The following is an 18,151-nucleotide window of genomic DNA, read 5'->3' as shown; positions in this document are numbered from 1 at the left end:
CATTTATAATTATATTTAATTCATATTTATGAGTTGTTGGGAGGGAGGAGAAAGAAAGGAAGTGAGTTTTAAAAATGTAGCAGAGGAAACAAGTTAAAAGCAAATTTTTTCCTGATAGTCTGAAGGATACACAAAGTCACTTGAAGTGGGAAAAATTCATTTCTTAAATAGACAGCTATCAGATTTTATTAGCCACTATTAAAAAATCTGTATATTATTTCCTAGTGTCAGTGAGTGAATTTAGTGGATAGATTTTCTCCATTTCTCCTTTTTTACTAAGCAAAGTATTAGCATAACCATCCCTATGATTTTGATTTCAGTAAGTCAATTAGATTTGTTTTTCTTTTTTTTAACCAGGAAAAATTCTACATCTTTAGGCAGTCACTGAACAAGTAGCTTTGTGTTGTTTTCTTTGAATTGTCCATGAAGCCTGATGTATTATTAATGAATTAATTTCTTGGGGGTGGAGGCCTATGAATAGCATTCTGTGAATGGGCAGTTGCCTGGTGGGGCCAGTTTTGGCGGCTGTCATTTAACATGTGTTGCTCTATTGTGAAGTCTTATCCAGCCGTAGGACAATGCTCATTTAATCCACCATGATGGGACCTACACACCCTGAGCCCAAGTTGGATGCCAGGGTCAGTTACCCGGCAGCTCGGGCTGGGGCACCGCTCTGCCTCACTGCCTGGTTGCTGTAATCATTTTGCCTACCGTTAATTTTCCTAAACCAGGGAAAACGCATCTGTGAGCATTGCGGCTGTTCTCAAAAGAGATTCCAAACGGGTGGGCTGGGGTGTTGCCTTCACTCCAGAATGGGGGCAGCATTCCAGGGGGTGTAAGTTCCTTCCTTCCTCCTGGAAATGGAAGCGTCTGAGCCCACGAGATCCCTGATGTTCGGAGGTCCAGAGTAGCAGATGGCATTATGATTTTCCAAATCCTGATGAACATTCTAACTGAACTTGTTCATTTCACAGTATGTAGTTCTATTTTTTTTTCACTTCCTCTCCCTCCCTCCCTCCCTGTCTCCCTCTCTTTGTTCCTCTCACATTGACTCATTTTAAACTGATGCGGTATCTCCTTCAACCAACTTTAAATTCCCTTCTCTCTGTGTGTTCAGAACCAGGTAGGGCACAATTCCAAGTATGATTCTCAGCCTTTGAGTCACCGCTGATGTAGCCTTTGAATTTGTTTATAAAAATGTGCAAGCAAATACCACCAGCTCTCCTATACCACGCAGCCACTGGAAGTTCTGCTTTCTCCCTTCTCCGCAGCTTGCAGGGCAGGTTGCGAATGGCAGCAGTTATTTTCACCAACAGTCGAGTGAACATTCAGGAGGACATACAGTGTGGCAATGTGGTCTTTAGCTTTCACTGAGTTCTCAGAGTCTGACTTGATAGTGTTATGGCTTGTTGATTTTTCAGGACACGGACCTGCCAGGTGCTTGCCCTTGAACAACGTGTGGATGTAGTTCAGATGTTTCAATGTTAACCCCTTACCTATGTAAAGAGGAATAATTCCTTTCATTTAGGAAACCGATGTGGATTATATTTTGTTATTCTTCTCTTCTAGATTTTCCTCTTTTTTTCTCATGTAGCGTATGATCTACCTTTAAGATTGCTTTTAATCAGTACTTCTGCACACAGAACCTGGTGAAACACCAGTGTGTATATTAACATTATAATTTAGGTCCTGAATCAAACGTGTAGCTGGACTTCTCCTGAGGAAAAAAAAATTGACCTTACCAGTGTATGAAATTCAAACACTATATAGGGACAAGGTAAAACCACAGGTAGGAATTGCTGAATAATTACCTTTAGACCAGCCTGAGCAGGAGGCTTCCCACGAGGGTGAGCTCATTTAATGGTTCCTAAAACTCAATCTCGTGGATGTCAATGGTCATGCTTGATTATTTGCAGCAGTGTTTTATGAAAAAGCAATAGAAATGCATTGGGAGGCTACAGAGAAAGAGGACAATAACGGATTTTACTTTTGTAAATGAAATCCCTTTGGTATGAGACAAGCATGTTTTTTGCTGCTCTGCCTACGCCATTGAAGAGGGAGATGTATGTGGATGTTAGAGTGTGCTGTTCATGTAGGCACCTCTCAATAACACTGAGTATTATAGCTTATACCAACAAGAGACCTAAAATAAAAAGGAAAATAGATATTCGTTGGCTTTAGAAAGGAAGCAGTTTTGCAAATAATGTTTAAAAGATTAATGCATTTGCCCTGACCGGTGTGGCTCAGTTGGTAGGGCATCATCCAGCAAAGCAAAAGGTCGCCAGTTCGATTCCCAGTCAGTGCACACGCACAAAGCCTGGGCTTTGGGTTCAGCCCCTGGATAGGGCATGTACGAGAGGCAACAGATAATGTTTTTCTTTCACATTAATGTTTCTCTCCCTCTCTTTCTCCTTCCCTTCCCCTCTCTCTAAAAATAATATCTAAAAATAAATAATATCTTTAGGAGAGAGGATGAGAAACATTAACATGCAGGAGATACATTGATCTGTTACCTCTCGCTCACCCCCAACTAGAAACCAGGCCCGCAACCCAGGCATGTGCCCTGACCAGGAATCGAACCAGCAACCTTTGGGGTTCAGAGGCCAGCACTCAGTCCACTGAGCCACACCAGACAGAGCAATGTCTTTTAAAAAAAAAAATTTTTTTTTTAAAGATTAATGTATTTTCCAGTTTTCTCTACCTATTTATTTTCAAGGAATTTTATAAAACACCAAGAACTTTACCATATGTTTAGAAAATATCTAAGTAAATGCAAATCTTTTAAATGACAAAAAATTGGTAGACTAACTGAAGGGTTAGTTTTGACATTAATAACCAAGTTTGTTTGTTCATCTTCTCTCTTATCCCAATACTGAGGAACTTCTAAAACATATTTAGGAAAAAATGAAAATGGGCAAAATCTTTATGATCTCAAATTTCAATTACCTAAAAACAGATTCCTTTAAACCTGTTCATTTAAATTTGCCGTTTTTTATAAGCCATCTGGCTACATTGTTCACTAGGCCAACAGCTGGTTCTCCCCTGATTTAACGGTTTATAGGTAAGGTAAGGTGGGTGTTTCAGTGGTAAAAACTCATGTCTTTTGTCCCTGGTTCCAGGTCCATCTGAGACAAGTTAAATGAGCTGCTACTGTCAGCTCGGACCCAGTGGACAGAACTTCACACCAAAATGCCCACATATGTAATTTGTCACATCTGGCAACCCAGAGCATGGGGTGACCCAGTGTGGAAATTGAATCATCTTTCACTTTCTCTGCTCAGGGCTTGATGTCGAGCGGGATGAGTAAAAGGAGGGCTTTCTGGTCTCCAGCTGAGGAGGGTCTGAGGCTTTCTTTTCGGATCATGTCCATCTGCAAGCCTTCCTAAACTGAAAGCCTCGTTCCCACCCCAGTGCTGTTCTTTATAACGCCCAACAGATCAAGCATTCACATAATGTCAGAATGCTCATTGTTCCCTCACAGAATGGCCACGTTTTTAAGTAAGTGTTTTTAACAAGCACTGATGAAATTTTTATAAATCTGATGTCTAATTACGGTTTACTCATATCTTAAAGTAGGCTCTCTCATTCTCGGACTGACCAGGAGTACCTGCCTATGGATAATAAATGACTGCCTTGTTTTCCTGGCTATAGTCTGTTACAGAAGTAACATACAGAAATGAACATTGAGGACTTTCAAAATATTAAAACTGAGCTAATGTCCCAAAATCTACCATTGGATTGCACTTTGGACTAGTGGGTTTTTGGTTTATAGATTAGCTTCTGTGGATATTTTTAAAGGTGAGAATCCAGGGGGGTTTTTGTTTTGTTTTATTTTTTGGTTTTGAGGCTTTTGTATCTTTTTTTCCCCCCCAAACAAACTAGTTTTTTCCCCCAGGGGAGAGCAGATTTGTCATGGATTCTGCCAGTTGTCTCACAAAGATGTTTAAGGCAGTGAACAATGGAGAAGCAAAAACCAGTTTGGGGTCTAACAAAGCAAAATGCTGTTCTGCCTAACATGAAGCTACTGGAATCACAAATGACCTTTGATCCCAGCATTGTGGATAAACATGAAGCGAGCTAAGAGAGCTCTTCCCATTAGTATGAACCCCCTTGTGTATGACCAGAAACTGTTGGGCCAGGCCAAAGAAACGTTACACTTGAATTAAAAGATTTATTTTTAAAATGTTAGAGTGTAACTCTCAACACTGGTCAGGCTCCAGGTGGTTCTGTGATGTAACCACCTGTTGGTTTGATGGCTTGAGACTATGAAGTCTTGAAATAGGCTATTTTTAAAAGTTAAGATGGCCTGCCATATTTCATTTAACTAGCCAGGTTTAATCTAACCATAGCACACCTGACCTTAGAAGTCATCAGTGTAGCCAACACCCTGAGAGTTCTGAAAAGCTGCCCTTCTATCTTCCTTGTGTTTTGCCGCTAATAAGTATAAAATCTTAGTTTGAAGTAATGTCTGTTTTGCACAAAGAGAAGGGAACAGGGCACAGATTAAGATGGTCAAGGTTTCTTCACACCACCTCCCCCGGTGTTGTCCGGAGTGAGGAAGGAAAAAACTGGGGAGCAAAGACGGTGTCTCACAGCCCCCAGACTCCCAACTTTGTTCCCCATCACTCTCTTCTCTGAACTCAGGTACGAGCAAACCGCATCGAACCCTCAGTTCTCCCCAGCACAGCCGGAGGGCCCAGCTTGGCCATTTCCTCCATGTTGCAGGGCTGTTTACTAGGAATACATGTCTTATCCTCTGAACAATACACAAACTCTCTGAGGATATGGATTAAGTATCAGTCATCCCACAATGCCAGGTTTAGTGCCTTTCACATGGTAGGTAGTCAAGAAAATTGTTCTAAGAATGAATAAATTGAGTAATGAATGATTGTATCACTTTTACACAGTTCCCTGTGTGTGCCCTATCAGGATGGGAACTGACCTCCACGTCAGTGTCAAGTTCCATTGTTTTTTAAGCTCCGGTATTTTTTTTAAGCAAAAGTCCCTTAACCTTAACATTTTTCCACTTGACTAATTATGCCAAGTTTCTTTGTTATATAGCTGAGCTCCTCTAAGAATCTGGAGCTCATTAGGGGTTTTAAAACTATTTCCTAACCTTTTTTCTTTTTATAAAGATTTTCTTTATTTATTTTTAGAGAGGGAGAAGGGAGGGAGAAAGAGAGGGAGAGAAACATCAATGTGTGGTTGCCTCTCACGCACCCCCCTTACTGGGGACCTGGCCCGCAACCCAGGCATGCGCCCTGACTGGGAATCGAACTGGGGACCCTTTGTTTCACAGGCTGGCACTCAATCCACTGACCCACGCCAGCCAGGGCAACCTTTTTCTTTTTAAACTTTCTGTTTTGGCATCTTTTTTAGATTCACATGTAGTTGTAAGAAGCAATACAAAGAACTCCTGCATAGCCTTCGCCCAGTCTCCTCCAATGGTAATCAGTTCATGAGTATAGTACTGTATCACAACCAGGAAATTGACATTGACTCAATCCACTGATTTAATTCATATTATACCTATGTGTGTAAAATGACATGGGGGGGCCTTTCAAAGCCAAGAATTATCATAGTTTCAAAAAAAAACCTGTGCCTTTAAAATAATGCTCTCCCCTTTAAGTAAGTCATTTCAAAAGCATTTTTCTTATTTATGTTTTCTATATTTGGAGTATTCAACGTGCCTGCCTGCTCTCGAGGTCACAAGGTGTACTTACAGGCAAACTTGCTGTGCAGGTGAACTCGTAGCAGCTGTGGTTGGAATCGGACCTCCTTCTCCCTCCCCCCTCTTTGAGTGTACAGGTACCCATGTACACACACACACTCGGATTTCCTGCTGCTGGCTTTTTTTTTTATGCCTGAGTACCTTGCTGACAAGTGCTAATAACAAAATACCCAGAGAGAGTCCAGTTGAAGTTAGCATACATTAAACATTCTGAACTTGTCCTTTTGCTCATAGATTGTGCATAATTAATAATTAAACAGTTTCAGTTGTAATGGGTTGACCTTCCTGAACTGTTCATTATTCACAAGGCAAAGGCATCACTCAAACTTTTTTCCCATTGTCCTTCGCTGCTCTCTAGCATGCCGCCTGCTTGTGCTCCTGTTGTTTAGCAAAAGGGGCTGACCAGGTAGTTACTGAAACCTCAGAGACTTGGAAACGGCCCTCCTTGATGGCCAGAATTGCTTACTGAAAGGGTTTATGGCAGCCGTTTTTATGTAACAGTCGCCTTCCCATAACAAGATCCAGCTCGTATCCCTTTAGCCTGCAGGACTCTAAAGTTGATTTGGGACTGGAGTGTCAGGTTAAAGCTTTTGGTTAAGGTTGTGTACACTGTCTCATTCCATACCTCCATGCGTAGAAGCCCATCCCCAAAAAAGTCCTTAAGGTGAAGTATGGCACCCGTGGTCTTAAAGTGAGTGACTTTTATTAACAATTTAGTGTCAGTTTTAGCCAGTCCTGAGAGTTATTAGTGTAACTGCTTCTCCAATTTGTTTTTATTTTTGAAATATATTTCTTCATCTGGCCTGAACCCATACTTCACAGAGAACAGTTTTGATAAGTAGCAGCAACCAGCATACTGGCCCCGCTGAGCCCTGTGGTGTGGTTCTCAGACTCTCCTCACCCTATGGGGACCGGGTGCTTTGCCTGGCTGGAAGCTTCAGTGAAACTGGAGCAGCTTCCCAATGAGCCTCCCTCCCTCCTTCAAACAGATTTGAAGTACAAAATGGAACAAGCAGGTTCTTGGAGGTTTTTTACTTGCTTAAAAATGAAAAGAGTATACTTCAAAATCCTCCAGTGTTGTGTACACTGTCAGGTCTATTCATTTTCCTTCCTCTGGAGTGTGAGCCCACGTGCTTCTGTGGTGTTGGGGACTCTCAAGAGGACCCCCTTGTCCCGTGTTTCTGTGTGGCCCTCACCGCCACCACCCCATGTCAGTCTTCGCCATCTCAGAAAATTCTCCTTTGAGGGTATGCAAGAGACATGGACTTGAAAATGAAAAGTATCTGGCATTATGCATGTGAGGTTAGAATCCCGCCTCTCCCTCCCCCCGCCCCATATCTTCAATGAGTGATTCTTTCCAGGCACCCCTGAGATGAGAATCCACTCTGGTTCTGCAAAGTCGACTTGGGCTGGCATTTTCACAAGTGAAATAAATTATTCATGGGTACCACCCAGTGTTCCTTAGTTTTATGTTATGAGGAACTTAACAGGCTACAATATCAGGTCTTAAATAAAATTAACTATCCATGCAAAGATGTCACGTTTCCTCGTTTTGTTTCTCATCCGTGTTAAAATGACATCTTCATCAAGTTGTCTAGTCTATAATTCATTAATTTACTCTTGGTATCATACTTTGAAATGAGGCCCACATTAGCATCATGTTTTAGACCAGGATCTTTGTAGAAAACCAGTCCAGAATTTTAACCATCTTGGTAAATATTCAGCCACATTAAGACAGTAGGCTTTCATTTTCCTAAACATCGCATTTTAAAGCAGCTGTTACTCAGACACTTGCAGTACTACAGCCTCCAAAAAAATTTCAGGAACAAATGACTTAGAAAACTTAACAACCTGATCAGAGTCCATAATTTTTATAACTTAGATTTTGACCTCTCCTTTTACAAACAGTTTTGTTTCAGACAGTAAAATGTCATTCCTTGAAGTGGGCCTTGTAGAATCTTGCAGGCTTGGTAATACAGATGGCTTTCCTAAAACGGGCTGGGTTGAAATTGGTATGTTTTATTTTTGCTCTTCAAACCAATGGGACTTCTGTGACCATTTTATAGTACCTTTAGCAAAGACTTGTCATGTTATTGCGCGTCTTGTTTTTCTTTTTTGAGCAGATGAGTTCGTCAGCCCCCCGTTTTTCATATCCTCTCTATGTAATGCTGCATGTAATCCTTTGAACTTGGCAAGATTTTATTTCACTCCCATTTTCCTTTGTTGTCCTTTCCTCTTACAAGCCTTTCTCTACTGATGAGAATTTTAAGTTTACAATTACTAACCTTCCCCTCCTCTGTGTGAATAGAGTACATTCAAAGAGGACAGATAGGCAGAAGCTAAGAAACATTTTGTTCACATTTCTTTTTCTTTTTACCTCTTAGGGATTTTTTTTTTTTTTTTTTTTTTTTTGGCTGCTTTGACCCACTCAGTTCCTTTTGATTCAGTTGTATTTTCCAGCAGTTTCCAATTCTTTGAATTGGAAACAAAGCCTTAATAAGAGTTCTAGTTAATTTTCTGTCTTGTAATTACCGATCTCATTTTTCTGATAATTGGCCACAGCAATTATATGTATATTTACTAATCACATAGGGGGCTGTACGATTGTATCTATCTGCCACCATTGATAATGACACGCATATTGCAGAGGTGCTTTTATCATCTTCTTTTTTCCACTACATCAAAGCCATTTCCTCTCGTTCTCAATAATGAATACATGCATGCATTTGACACAGTTGTGTGCTAGAGAAATTGTTTGGCTCCCACCAAATGCTGCATGCTCTGAGTTTCTTGCCTGCAGCGCTGGAAGGTTGTATGTAATGATATATTGCTCATCCAAATGGCCAAAGCACTCCAAAGCACAGTGAGATTAAAATAAGTCATTCCTTTGTTAATTTAAATAGGTGCATGTATCATACTTTGCAGGGCACTTTGTGTAGGGATGTCAGGGAGGAAAAAAGCCGCCGAAAGGTATTTTTAATAGCAAATGAGAATAGATGAGAATGGAGTCATTTGCAGCTGCCTACTTTATGTGGCTCTCTTGTTCCAACTGTAGGTCTAATGAGATGACTGTTAAAGTACTCTGCAGTGTAATTTCATTACATCCTGAGCCGTTACACTATAAACACAGTGGCGCTCTCTGTCATTCTTGAAAAAACTCCTAAATTCTTAAAGCCTTCCTTTGCAAATGGTAATGGTGTTTGCTCCCTGTATTACGCAGTTGTTGTCGAGCATTTGCTGCTGTGTAGTTTTCTGCTCTTTAGAGTGACGCCACTTCCACCCTAGTTCTGTTTCGTGGTCAAGGTGGGAGTTTTTCATTATGTCCTTAATGCACTGACTTCCTCATATGACAAGTTTGCCTAGACCTGCAAGTAAGCTGAAATACTTTTTCAGGAAGCAGCTTTCCCTAAAAGCCTTTCTATTAAAGTAAGAAAAAAAAAATCTGGCCCAAACGATTCTGTTTGGGAAAACAGTAAAGAGCAGTTGAATATATAAATAAATGTAAATAAAAAGGAAAGTGTAAATAAATAGCAAATCCAGTAAAAGAAACAAAGGTCAACACAAGAATAATTTAACAGCTCTTTGTTAATTACAAGACCATTTGTGTGTTACTTAAATAATCATTAATTTCTCATTTACACTTTCGTACCTTCTTTCCTACCCTGTGGCTATCATTGTCCTTTTTTCACCTTCCCTCCCTCTTTGTTCTCCTGTTTCTCACCACTGTAAAATGTGTGGGGCTCTAAATTTGGCATTTTACTTAAGCATGTGGAAGAGGGTATAGACAGGCTTTTTAATTGGATAAGACCTTATTTTTCTTTCCACCAGCTGGTGAATTTTTGTTATATGTTCATCTTTATACGGTTACTTTGGTGGGGGGAGGAAGGGTATAAAGAAAGAAAAGGAATTGTTGTGACTTTTGGTGACTTGTTTTTCCTCCATCCCAGGATTCGCCCGTCCTTCCGGTTGGAGAGTTCTCCGAGCCATTTGTACATTTCATCACTCAGTGGTGAGCCTGTTTGCAAACATGCCATGCCCTCAATGTAAATGATACATGCCATTAACTCGGAGGCTCCGTGAGACCTTATGGCTCTCCCTGCTTCCTTTTGGAGATGGGAGGGACTTCGGGGCCTTGGGCAGATGGGGCAGCAAAGCTGAAGAAATTGTTTAAATTATGTAAACGTTATTTACACAAAGGGTTGTACTTTAGAGGCTTTTTCTGTTTTAATAAACTGAGAATCAGGCTACTCCTTTGAGTACAGATACTGTTCGTATCCATTTTTATTTTTTTAAGAAATACACAATTTTATAGCCCCCATTGAACAGATATGTGAAGCTTATTTTTATTAATGTAACCTCAAGTTGCCCATAAAACTGTCTGTCACTAAGTGGAAGCAGCATAGTTTATTAATTTATTGGATTTTCAGTAAATAACTTTTATCTTTGGTTATATTTTAAATGCAATACTGATGTCCCATTTCAATGAATTTTGATGTTTGAAAGACCATGAAAACATGGTTCTATTAGGTCCACTTTAACCATTAAGGAACGGAGAAGAACCACAGGATTTAGATCAAAGGGGCACTCAGTCTCTAGGCAGCCCCTTGTCATTTTACACCTGAGGGAAACAGGCATTTTTCTGCCAAGGGTCCTTTTCCAGCCTTCTGCCTTTTTCCTCCCAGTAGAATGACTTTTCCTTTTATTAGCCCTTCACATCATCCACCTCTCCCCTGTTCGTTCGGCAGCACTTATGTGGCCTTGGAAGGCCCAGCTGCTCCACTGCGCTCCTTGTGCCCTCTCCCTCACCCCAGCACGGGGAGAGAAGGAATCGGGAGCAGAGAGAGGGGTGCCCACCCAGGGCAGGAGCCAGGACCGGCCAGAAAGTGACCTGGACATGCTGGAGCTCCTTCCTAGCTACCTTCACTTCTCTTTTCCCCCTTCACCGAATTCCTTGTTTCAGCGCCCCTTCAGAGTCGTGTCCACTGGTGGAAAACGAACCCTCCGTTCCTGTGGTGCCACAAAATGGTGCTAAACTGAAATGATTGTACACTCTGTCCCCATCCCCTCCCCCATGATCCATCTGATGATTACGCTAAAGTGAAACCAAGAAATATTCCTTAATATAAATGTCAAGCTTTATCACCTTTTTGACTAAGTGTAATATGTTACCTCTTAATAAAAATGTCTCATACAGTTTATATTCCATAGAAAAGTATGCAGAGATTTTTTTCCCCTGACTTTTAAAATTTTATTAACACTGTTTTTATTTATTTAAAATATATAATATTCTGTAACTTTTAAAAACTGTTTTTATTCTATAGACATTGTTTCTCCAAATCATGCCACATTGGGAAACAGATACATGTTGGGTAAACATTGGAATCCTGAGTTTATTAATATTAGAGCCAGTATTCAGAAATACATATTAATCTTTCTTAATTTCCCTTGCATGGAATTCCTAGAAACACTCAAAAGCACATCATGGGAATGCCCCATATTGAAATGCAGAAATTGAAAAACAAACGGTGCGATTCCTAAACTGCCTGGAGCGCCTGGTTTGGGCACCGCTGGCTCCAGAGCTGTTGGATTTGTGACGGGAAGACCACGCTCATCGCCATCTCACTGTGTGGTCTGAGCCCAGCCTGGGGGCGGGGCCAGTTCTGGGCAGGCAGGGAAAAACGCAGATAAGGTTTTGCCTTCCTCCTGTCCCAAAAATTAATCAGCTGTTATATAAAAGTTTTATGGAGACAGAGGGAGGAATAACCTGTGTTGAAATTTCCACAGATGTCAAGGCGAAACAGAAATGATAGTGGGTAATAGCCTTGTTTTCCCAAGAGATACAGCTACTTTGGAATGTCAGATTAGGACTGTTACCAACTCCACTGGAGAGACAGCTTGAATTACTTGCTAATGCATGCAGTATTTGAGAGGTGCATATGGTTATTTAGAGGGAAGGTGAATGTCCTTGATGCCATTTATGGTTCATAACTAGCGTTCTTGTTAACCAAATGATCATTAAGTCGCTCTACTTAAAAAAAAATAACTATCAGCAAATGCAAAGATTGTATGAAGGTCAGAGGTTGCCTTATATAAAGAAAAACCATCTGTGTGATTGTCCAGCAGAAACGGCAATCTTTCTTCGTGACTTCACCCCACAGACCTACTGGGTTTTGTACAAATAGTCATGTCAGTCTCGTGTGGGGGTTTCGTCACGTAGCTAAGTACATGCTACAGGTACTAATTATACCTATTGCATGTAAGACAAGAAATATTTTGCATGAGAAATGTGATTCCTTAAGCAGTTTAAACAAATTTAACTTTCCCACAGCTGTTTAATGAATTGTCAACTTGCATTTGTATCCAAAATAAATGAAAGTTGAGATAATGGAATAATAACCCATTTGTAATTGTGTAGCATTATATAGATTCCTGACCTGTTTTATATAGTGTTATTTGGACTAACAATGATGGAATGAGGTGTTTTTTCATTCCATCAGTCATGTTCATGTTTCTTTTATTGTCTTACCCCAATTACCAAAAAAGAAGTATATTGTTCCCTACATTTAAGTTTGAACTAAATTGACAACTGTATCAGGAAGACAATATTGCTGCTTTTTTTCACATTAGTTCCGAAAGTAGAAGTAGGATAAATTTAAATTCATTCTTTATCTATATTGCAAGAGTAATTCCAAAAAAAAAAATTCTGTATTTCTGATTCTTGATATCCCCCAAAATCATATTAAAGACCAAAGTAAAAAAAGGGAATACATGCTAATACAGGCATACCCCAGAGATATTGCAGGTTTGGTTCCAGACCACCATAATAAAGCAAATATCACAATAAAGCAAGTCGTAATCTTTTTGCTGGTAGAGGGTCTTACCTTCAGGTTGTAAAAAATGCAACATCTGTGGAACGCAATAAAGCGAAGCACATTAAAATGAGATGTGCCTGTACTTTGGCCAAGAATTGAACATGACGAATTTTAATAACATCCCAGTTCCCCGGGAAGTAGTCAATGATGGAAATTATAGCACAGATTTAGAAGTGACAGAGATCATAGGCTTTTTTTTTTTCTCTTACAGCATGCGAAAACAGCCAAAAGAAAGGCCAGCACCTGAGGAACTGATGGTAAGTAAATTTTTTAAGTTATTTTACATTAGAATTCTCCATTTATATATTTATACTTAACATTCTGTTAAAAGGACCAGGATGGAATTTTAAATATCCACAGGTTCTGGAGATGCAACAGTATTTACTTAACCGGGTAGGTGTATTTGAAGCTCAGTTCCTCACATAGTAGTTTTTACTTTTTAAAAACCCACCACCATTTTGAAACTTCATGCAGAGTTCTTTTCCTTTGCCTCCCACTCAAGGGTCATAGGTTAATCTAGGCTACGCCTTGTCCTCGTTTGCCATTACAGCCTCTCGGCATTCAGAAGATTGGTCTCAGAGAAGAGAGTCAGCATGTTAAGTTTTTAGTGCAACCCTCCGGGAAATTCTGAATGTGGCATGGAGTCCTCTTGGATTCTTGTAGAATGAAATGAGATGGGCTGCAAAAGATCAAGCTAATGTGAATCTTTGGTCTTTCCTCAGAAAGAGACAACTACAGGGCTACTGGTGCTGTGTTCTCAGCTCCAAGGCCGCTGTCTTTGATTGCAAATGACAGTTTTTAGTCAAGCAGGGAGGGGAACAGAGATGCTCCTAACAATTCCCAAATGGTCATTTGTTTAGTGCAGATTGTTGATTTGACAATGCACAAGCTGTTGAAATAACGTTAGACTCGAACATTAGTAAATAATAATTATAGTCTACTCTTTCTAATGTTTTGCGTACCATTCCCTGTCTTAGATTATCACAGTCAGAGCAAATTCCAACCAACGTTCTTTCACCACTTTAAATAATAAGCATTTTATAGTTACCGGTTCAGAGGTTTTCCTCTTTTGTAGGTCATCCGAATGAACACCTAAGCATGCAATCTTCTATATATGCAGATGTTATCCCCAAAATAAAATAATAGCCTGTGTCTTTTTTGTCATGAGTGCTTTCCAGGAAGGTAGTTTTCTCCTTCCTATTACCCCTGGAGCAAAATTTCATTTTTCAGGGTAGTTTCAAGTTAAAGAAAGTTCACCCCTAAAACCTCTGTGCTTTGTAGTTGTACAGGTTTCGTGTCTAGAATAAACTGGTCTTGGTGGGGGTGGGGGGTGTCTCTTTGATGGCTGGGAAATCCTTGCAGTTAGTCACATCTGAGAAAACTTGGAACAGGTTCTAGAGATGGAGACCCATTTACCTTGTACATTATGATGATATGGCTGGATAGCTCAGCTATTAAAACAAAGGAATAGGGTTTCATAAAATAGATATGTTTGTAGATACGTGATTCAGTACTGCGCTGAGTTGGCCACTTATAAATAAAACATCTGCAGATAGTATATACGGGCATATGTACTGGTAAGGAACACTATTCTGAGGTGGCAAGTCATAAAGATAAGGTTAGGGTGGATATTTCCAGTGCCTTAAGCAAATGTGTGTTTGTGTATGTGTGTGCATGTGTGTAGAGAAAGAGACAAGGGATATGTATTTCAATATATCTCTTTACAACTATATACCCTGGTGTGTGCTGTCCACATTTTTAATTAATAAGTATCAATAAATCAATAAAACAGAATGAAAATTTAGTCACAGAAAGCACCATCCTCTACTTAATTTAACATTATTTCTAGTGCTGCTCACAGTTTGATTTAAATAAACGGATTCCCTCAGGTATGGCAGTAGCGAGGTCCCCCCTGGCTCAGGAAGGGCTCAGTGAGGACGCAGGGAGCAACGAGTATGTGTGAGGCTCCTGTGGTCAAGGAGGTTGCGCCCTGCCTGCCTTTGGCCAAAATAGTGGGCTCACGGGGGATGGGAAAGAAAGTGGATTGTCCCTGGCTTAAGGAGCCTGAGTCGCATCCTAGGGTCCCAATCTGAAGGAGCCAGTCTTTTTATTCCTCCTAGCATATTAATGGCTTTAATTTTTCCTTTCCCCTCTCTGCCTGCAACCTATTTGATGGTGCTCCCATCTGGAAGCCGAGAGCATCCTCTGGAATGCATGAACTGGAGAGCCCATTTGTCACCGTGGGTGGGGGCCTGCCTTTCACAAAAAGAGCAGTTTATCTCCCAAGCACAGTAACTCCAGGCAGCAGGGTACCAATGTGGTCTGCACAGCTTGGGCCGCATCAGCTGTGAGACCTGCAGGATTGTTGAGGTCTCCCTGTGGGCCTGCATTTTCCAAATCAAAGGAGGAAACTCAGGTGGGTCAGGGGGAAATGCAGAGAATTAGAGATTCACCATCAGGGAGCTTTTATAAGAACTCTGGCGCGACCCTGACCACCGGTGAATGTAGCCAGTCCCGGCCTCAGCAAATCAGACTGCGGGGGCTGTGCACTGTGTATGTGCACAGTGGGCACTCAAGCAGTTTTTGTCATTTGATTTGGTGGGATCACCTCATATCCAGAATACCCAAGATTTAAAATCATCGTGTTTGCAGTTTTTGACCATGTCAGTCTTAAAGAGAAAATGTACAACTCAAGTTTAGCCCCTTGAGGCCATTAAAATCCCAGTGTTAGAACTAATTTAGTTGTTTAGGGGTGTAATTTTGTCTATATGGTGTGGTTGTTCCTAAGATGATTATCAGTTTTTATATTGTAAGTGGAAGTATTTTAACACTGGATCAAGAAATTTCCTCCACACTTACATTTTGGGGAGGCAAGGGTCCGTGTGAGCTGGTGCACTTTTCTGGCAGAGCCATTAAGATTAAGCTACATAAAGAATTTACTGAGAAGTTTTATCACTAGGATCCACATCATCTTGAGATATCTCAGAACCAGGTAAACTAATGAATTCAGCAGCTGTTTACACACCATTATGTGCAAAGTCACATGCCAGACCCAGCAGAAGATACCAAGGGTAAGCCATGCGCATGCAGTCTCACAGGAGATACAGATAACTCAGTACAGTAACTGCTCTGACAAACTGCAGCGTGCTGTGGGGGTCCATCTGGGGAAACGGGGGAAAGCAATGTGGGGAAGGAAGCATTTGAAAAGGGCCTTTGCAGGATGGATTGAATTTTAGTAGAGTTTTCAAGGGGACACGCCCGGCAAAGCATGCGTGTGAAGGAGCCTCCAGACCTTCAGAGCAATGAGAAACCTCTGCTGTCTGCTGGACCAGAAATCCTTCCAACATTGGCCTCCTGGAGTCCCACACCCACAAAGTTAGAGTTCTGATAGGCAACGGATTCACCCCCAGCTAGGCACTCTGTTCAGAAAATTCCATTTCTTACAGAAGGAATCCTAGTGTCCAGGTCTGAAAACTTTGACCTGACACAGAAGCAGTACAACCACCCACAACATACCTTTTTCCACGAGTGAATTCCCTTGAGTAGACTCCCATTCAAGTGTAGGGCAGTCCTTCCTCCTTAGAAAGATCTGACCTTCCTTCAATTCTTTAAGAGCTATTGCACAAATAACCTTTAAACCTAGCAAAGGAAGGACACTTGGCATGCTGGCACAACCAGACGGGAACCCTCACATTCCCTCTGTCTGCCCCTGAGAGATGGATGCCATTTTGAAGGAACCCACTTTCAGATCATCACCCTGAGGCACATCGCAGGAAAGACCTATGTCAGCACCGCCCCCCGCTCTGCAGCCCCGGCCGGACACAGACTGGGACAAAGCGTTCAGGCCGGAGCCACTCTGTGAAGGCGGCAGACAGAGTGCTCGGCAGGCTCCAGACAGCTAAGCAGGGGTGTCTCCGCTCCTGTGAAGAAAAAGAAAACAAAAAAACAGCCCCTGTCAGTCAGAGAGGATTGGTGAGACTGCAGCGAGAGGGGAGGGTGATATGGCAAAGGTGGCAGAGAAATTCTCCCAAAATGTCTATAATGAGGCTGAGGGAAGCAAAAAATTAAAAGTCAGACTCTTAAACTCAGGGACAGTGACAGCCTAGGTGGGAGCATTGGGGAGAGGTTCAAGTCTGGTTTTGGAATTCAAAGTATATGTTTAAATATTTTTAAGTAAAAGGGACAGGATGAGAAACGTTACAGTATAGACCATTTGCCTGTGTAAACCACAGAGCCCCTTCTGCAGAATTAATCTTCCGTTAGGGTCAGGCTGTGACCTAGCAGGGAAAGCCTCCACACGTCCCTTAGCAACTCCCAGTTCCCTCCCACTGCAGTGTCTCCCTGTGCAAAACAGAGAGATGGACTAGATCCGCGCAGTCCTTGGCCTAGTGTCTGTGGCTTCAGGAAGTCTGCTAGAGCCCCTGAAAGTACATCCCAAATTCTGCACGCATGTGGAAATTTGCATTTTTTCTGAAAAGACGGATTCATGGCTGTCAGTTTTCCAAAGGGGACCATGACCCTGACTGATTGTTAAGCTTCCTCGGTACCTTCCCATTCTGTTAGTTAGAGTTGTGTGGTTAGGACCAGACAGGCAGCTCTGGAGACACGCGTTCAGTGGGAGGGGACTCGCTTGGCGTGGGGGAGGGAAGGGGAAGGCCTGCTCTGTGGGACTTGGCAGTGCTTCCCACCAGCTGCCAGGGGCCCTTTAACCTCCCAGCCCATCCTGACTATGGGCCTTGACTTGAGCAGGGAGGGTGTGGGCCGTGGACACCTCTGCAGTTACAATTGGGGTTCAGAATACTATAGATCCTTCTATGCATTTAAAGTATTTCCAGAAGCTTTCCATGTCTAAGCTCTATTTAATGGAATCTATGCATAGTAAGTAATCAGGTCAGAAGAAGCAGCACCCGGTTTGAGATCAATCGCTGGCTAATACTTTATCTAGGCCACTTTATTATCTCATGCTGATCCGATTCCCATTCTCCTCCGCCTTTGTAGCATGCACTTTGGCTGTGGTAAAAGTACGTATCACATACATATTAAAAACATATACCCATTCTATCTGTATGTAAATGCGTGAGGCACAGCTGGATATTGCAGAGGAGTTTGATTTACTAATAGTTATTATCTGTTCTAGCTGTTCAGTGGCAGAGAGAATTTCAGAGAAACAAGCTGGTGCAGAAATTGTCTTTACGCTATTACTACACTGCTTTAGTAATTGTTTAAAAACATGGCTTTTCTCCTTAGGTTCTAATAATGCCTGTTATTTTGTGCATTTCCTTGCACATTCCAGAGTAGGGTGTCCTCGTTTAGCATTTTCTCAAGCTTGGTTTTCCATTCAGGCTCCTAAGAAGAAACTCAGAGTGCAGTTCGCAATTAAAATTTGCCGTTTTACTTAGAAAGCAAGTAAATAGTGTGACTGGAAATACATGATGCAGATGTGGGTCTTGGGGGAGGGGTGTCAGAATCAAAAGAGTACTTTTAGGTTTTCTTTCCCCTTCTGAATCCCAGCAGCTGCAAACTTCAAGTCATCTCATTTCTCAGAGAA

General features: G+C 41.5%; 1 protein-coding gene across 7 annotated transcripts in view; it reads left to right on the top strand.

The window, feature by feature from the left end:
* MAP2K5 (mitogen-activated protein kinase kinase 5) overlaps positions 1–18,151 on the top strand; it is a 249,028-nt gene that overhangs the window by 201,021 nt on the left and 29,856 nt on the right. For all 7 annotated transcript variants that reach the window (XM_054565240.1, XM_054565238.1, XM_054565237.1 and 4 more), the window contains 2 exons: positions 9,679–9,740; positions 12,815–12,860. In XM_054565240.1, coding sequence (XP_054421215.1) covers positions 9,679–9,740; positions 12,815–12,860 — 108 coding nt within the window. The remainder of the gene's footprint in view (positions 1–9,678; positions 9,741–12,814; positions 12,861–18,151) is intronic.

The sequence above is a fragment of the Pteronotus mesoamericanus genome, unplaced genomic scaffold (assembly GCF_021234165.1).
Source record: "Pteronotus mesoamericanus isolate MK-2021 breed Mesoamerican mustached bat unplaced genomic scaffold, CSHL_Meso_final contig_164, whole genome shotgun sequence".
Taxonomy (NCBI): Eukaryota; Metazoa; Chordata; class Mammalia; order Chiroptera; family Mormoopidae; genus Pteronotus; species Pteronotus mesoamericanus.
This window is presented reverse-complemented; position numbering and strand designations above follow the sequence as displayed.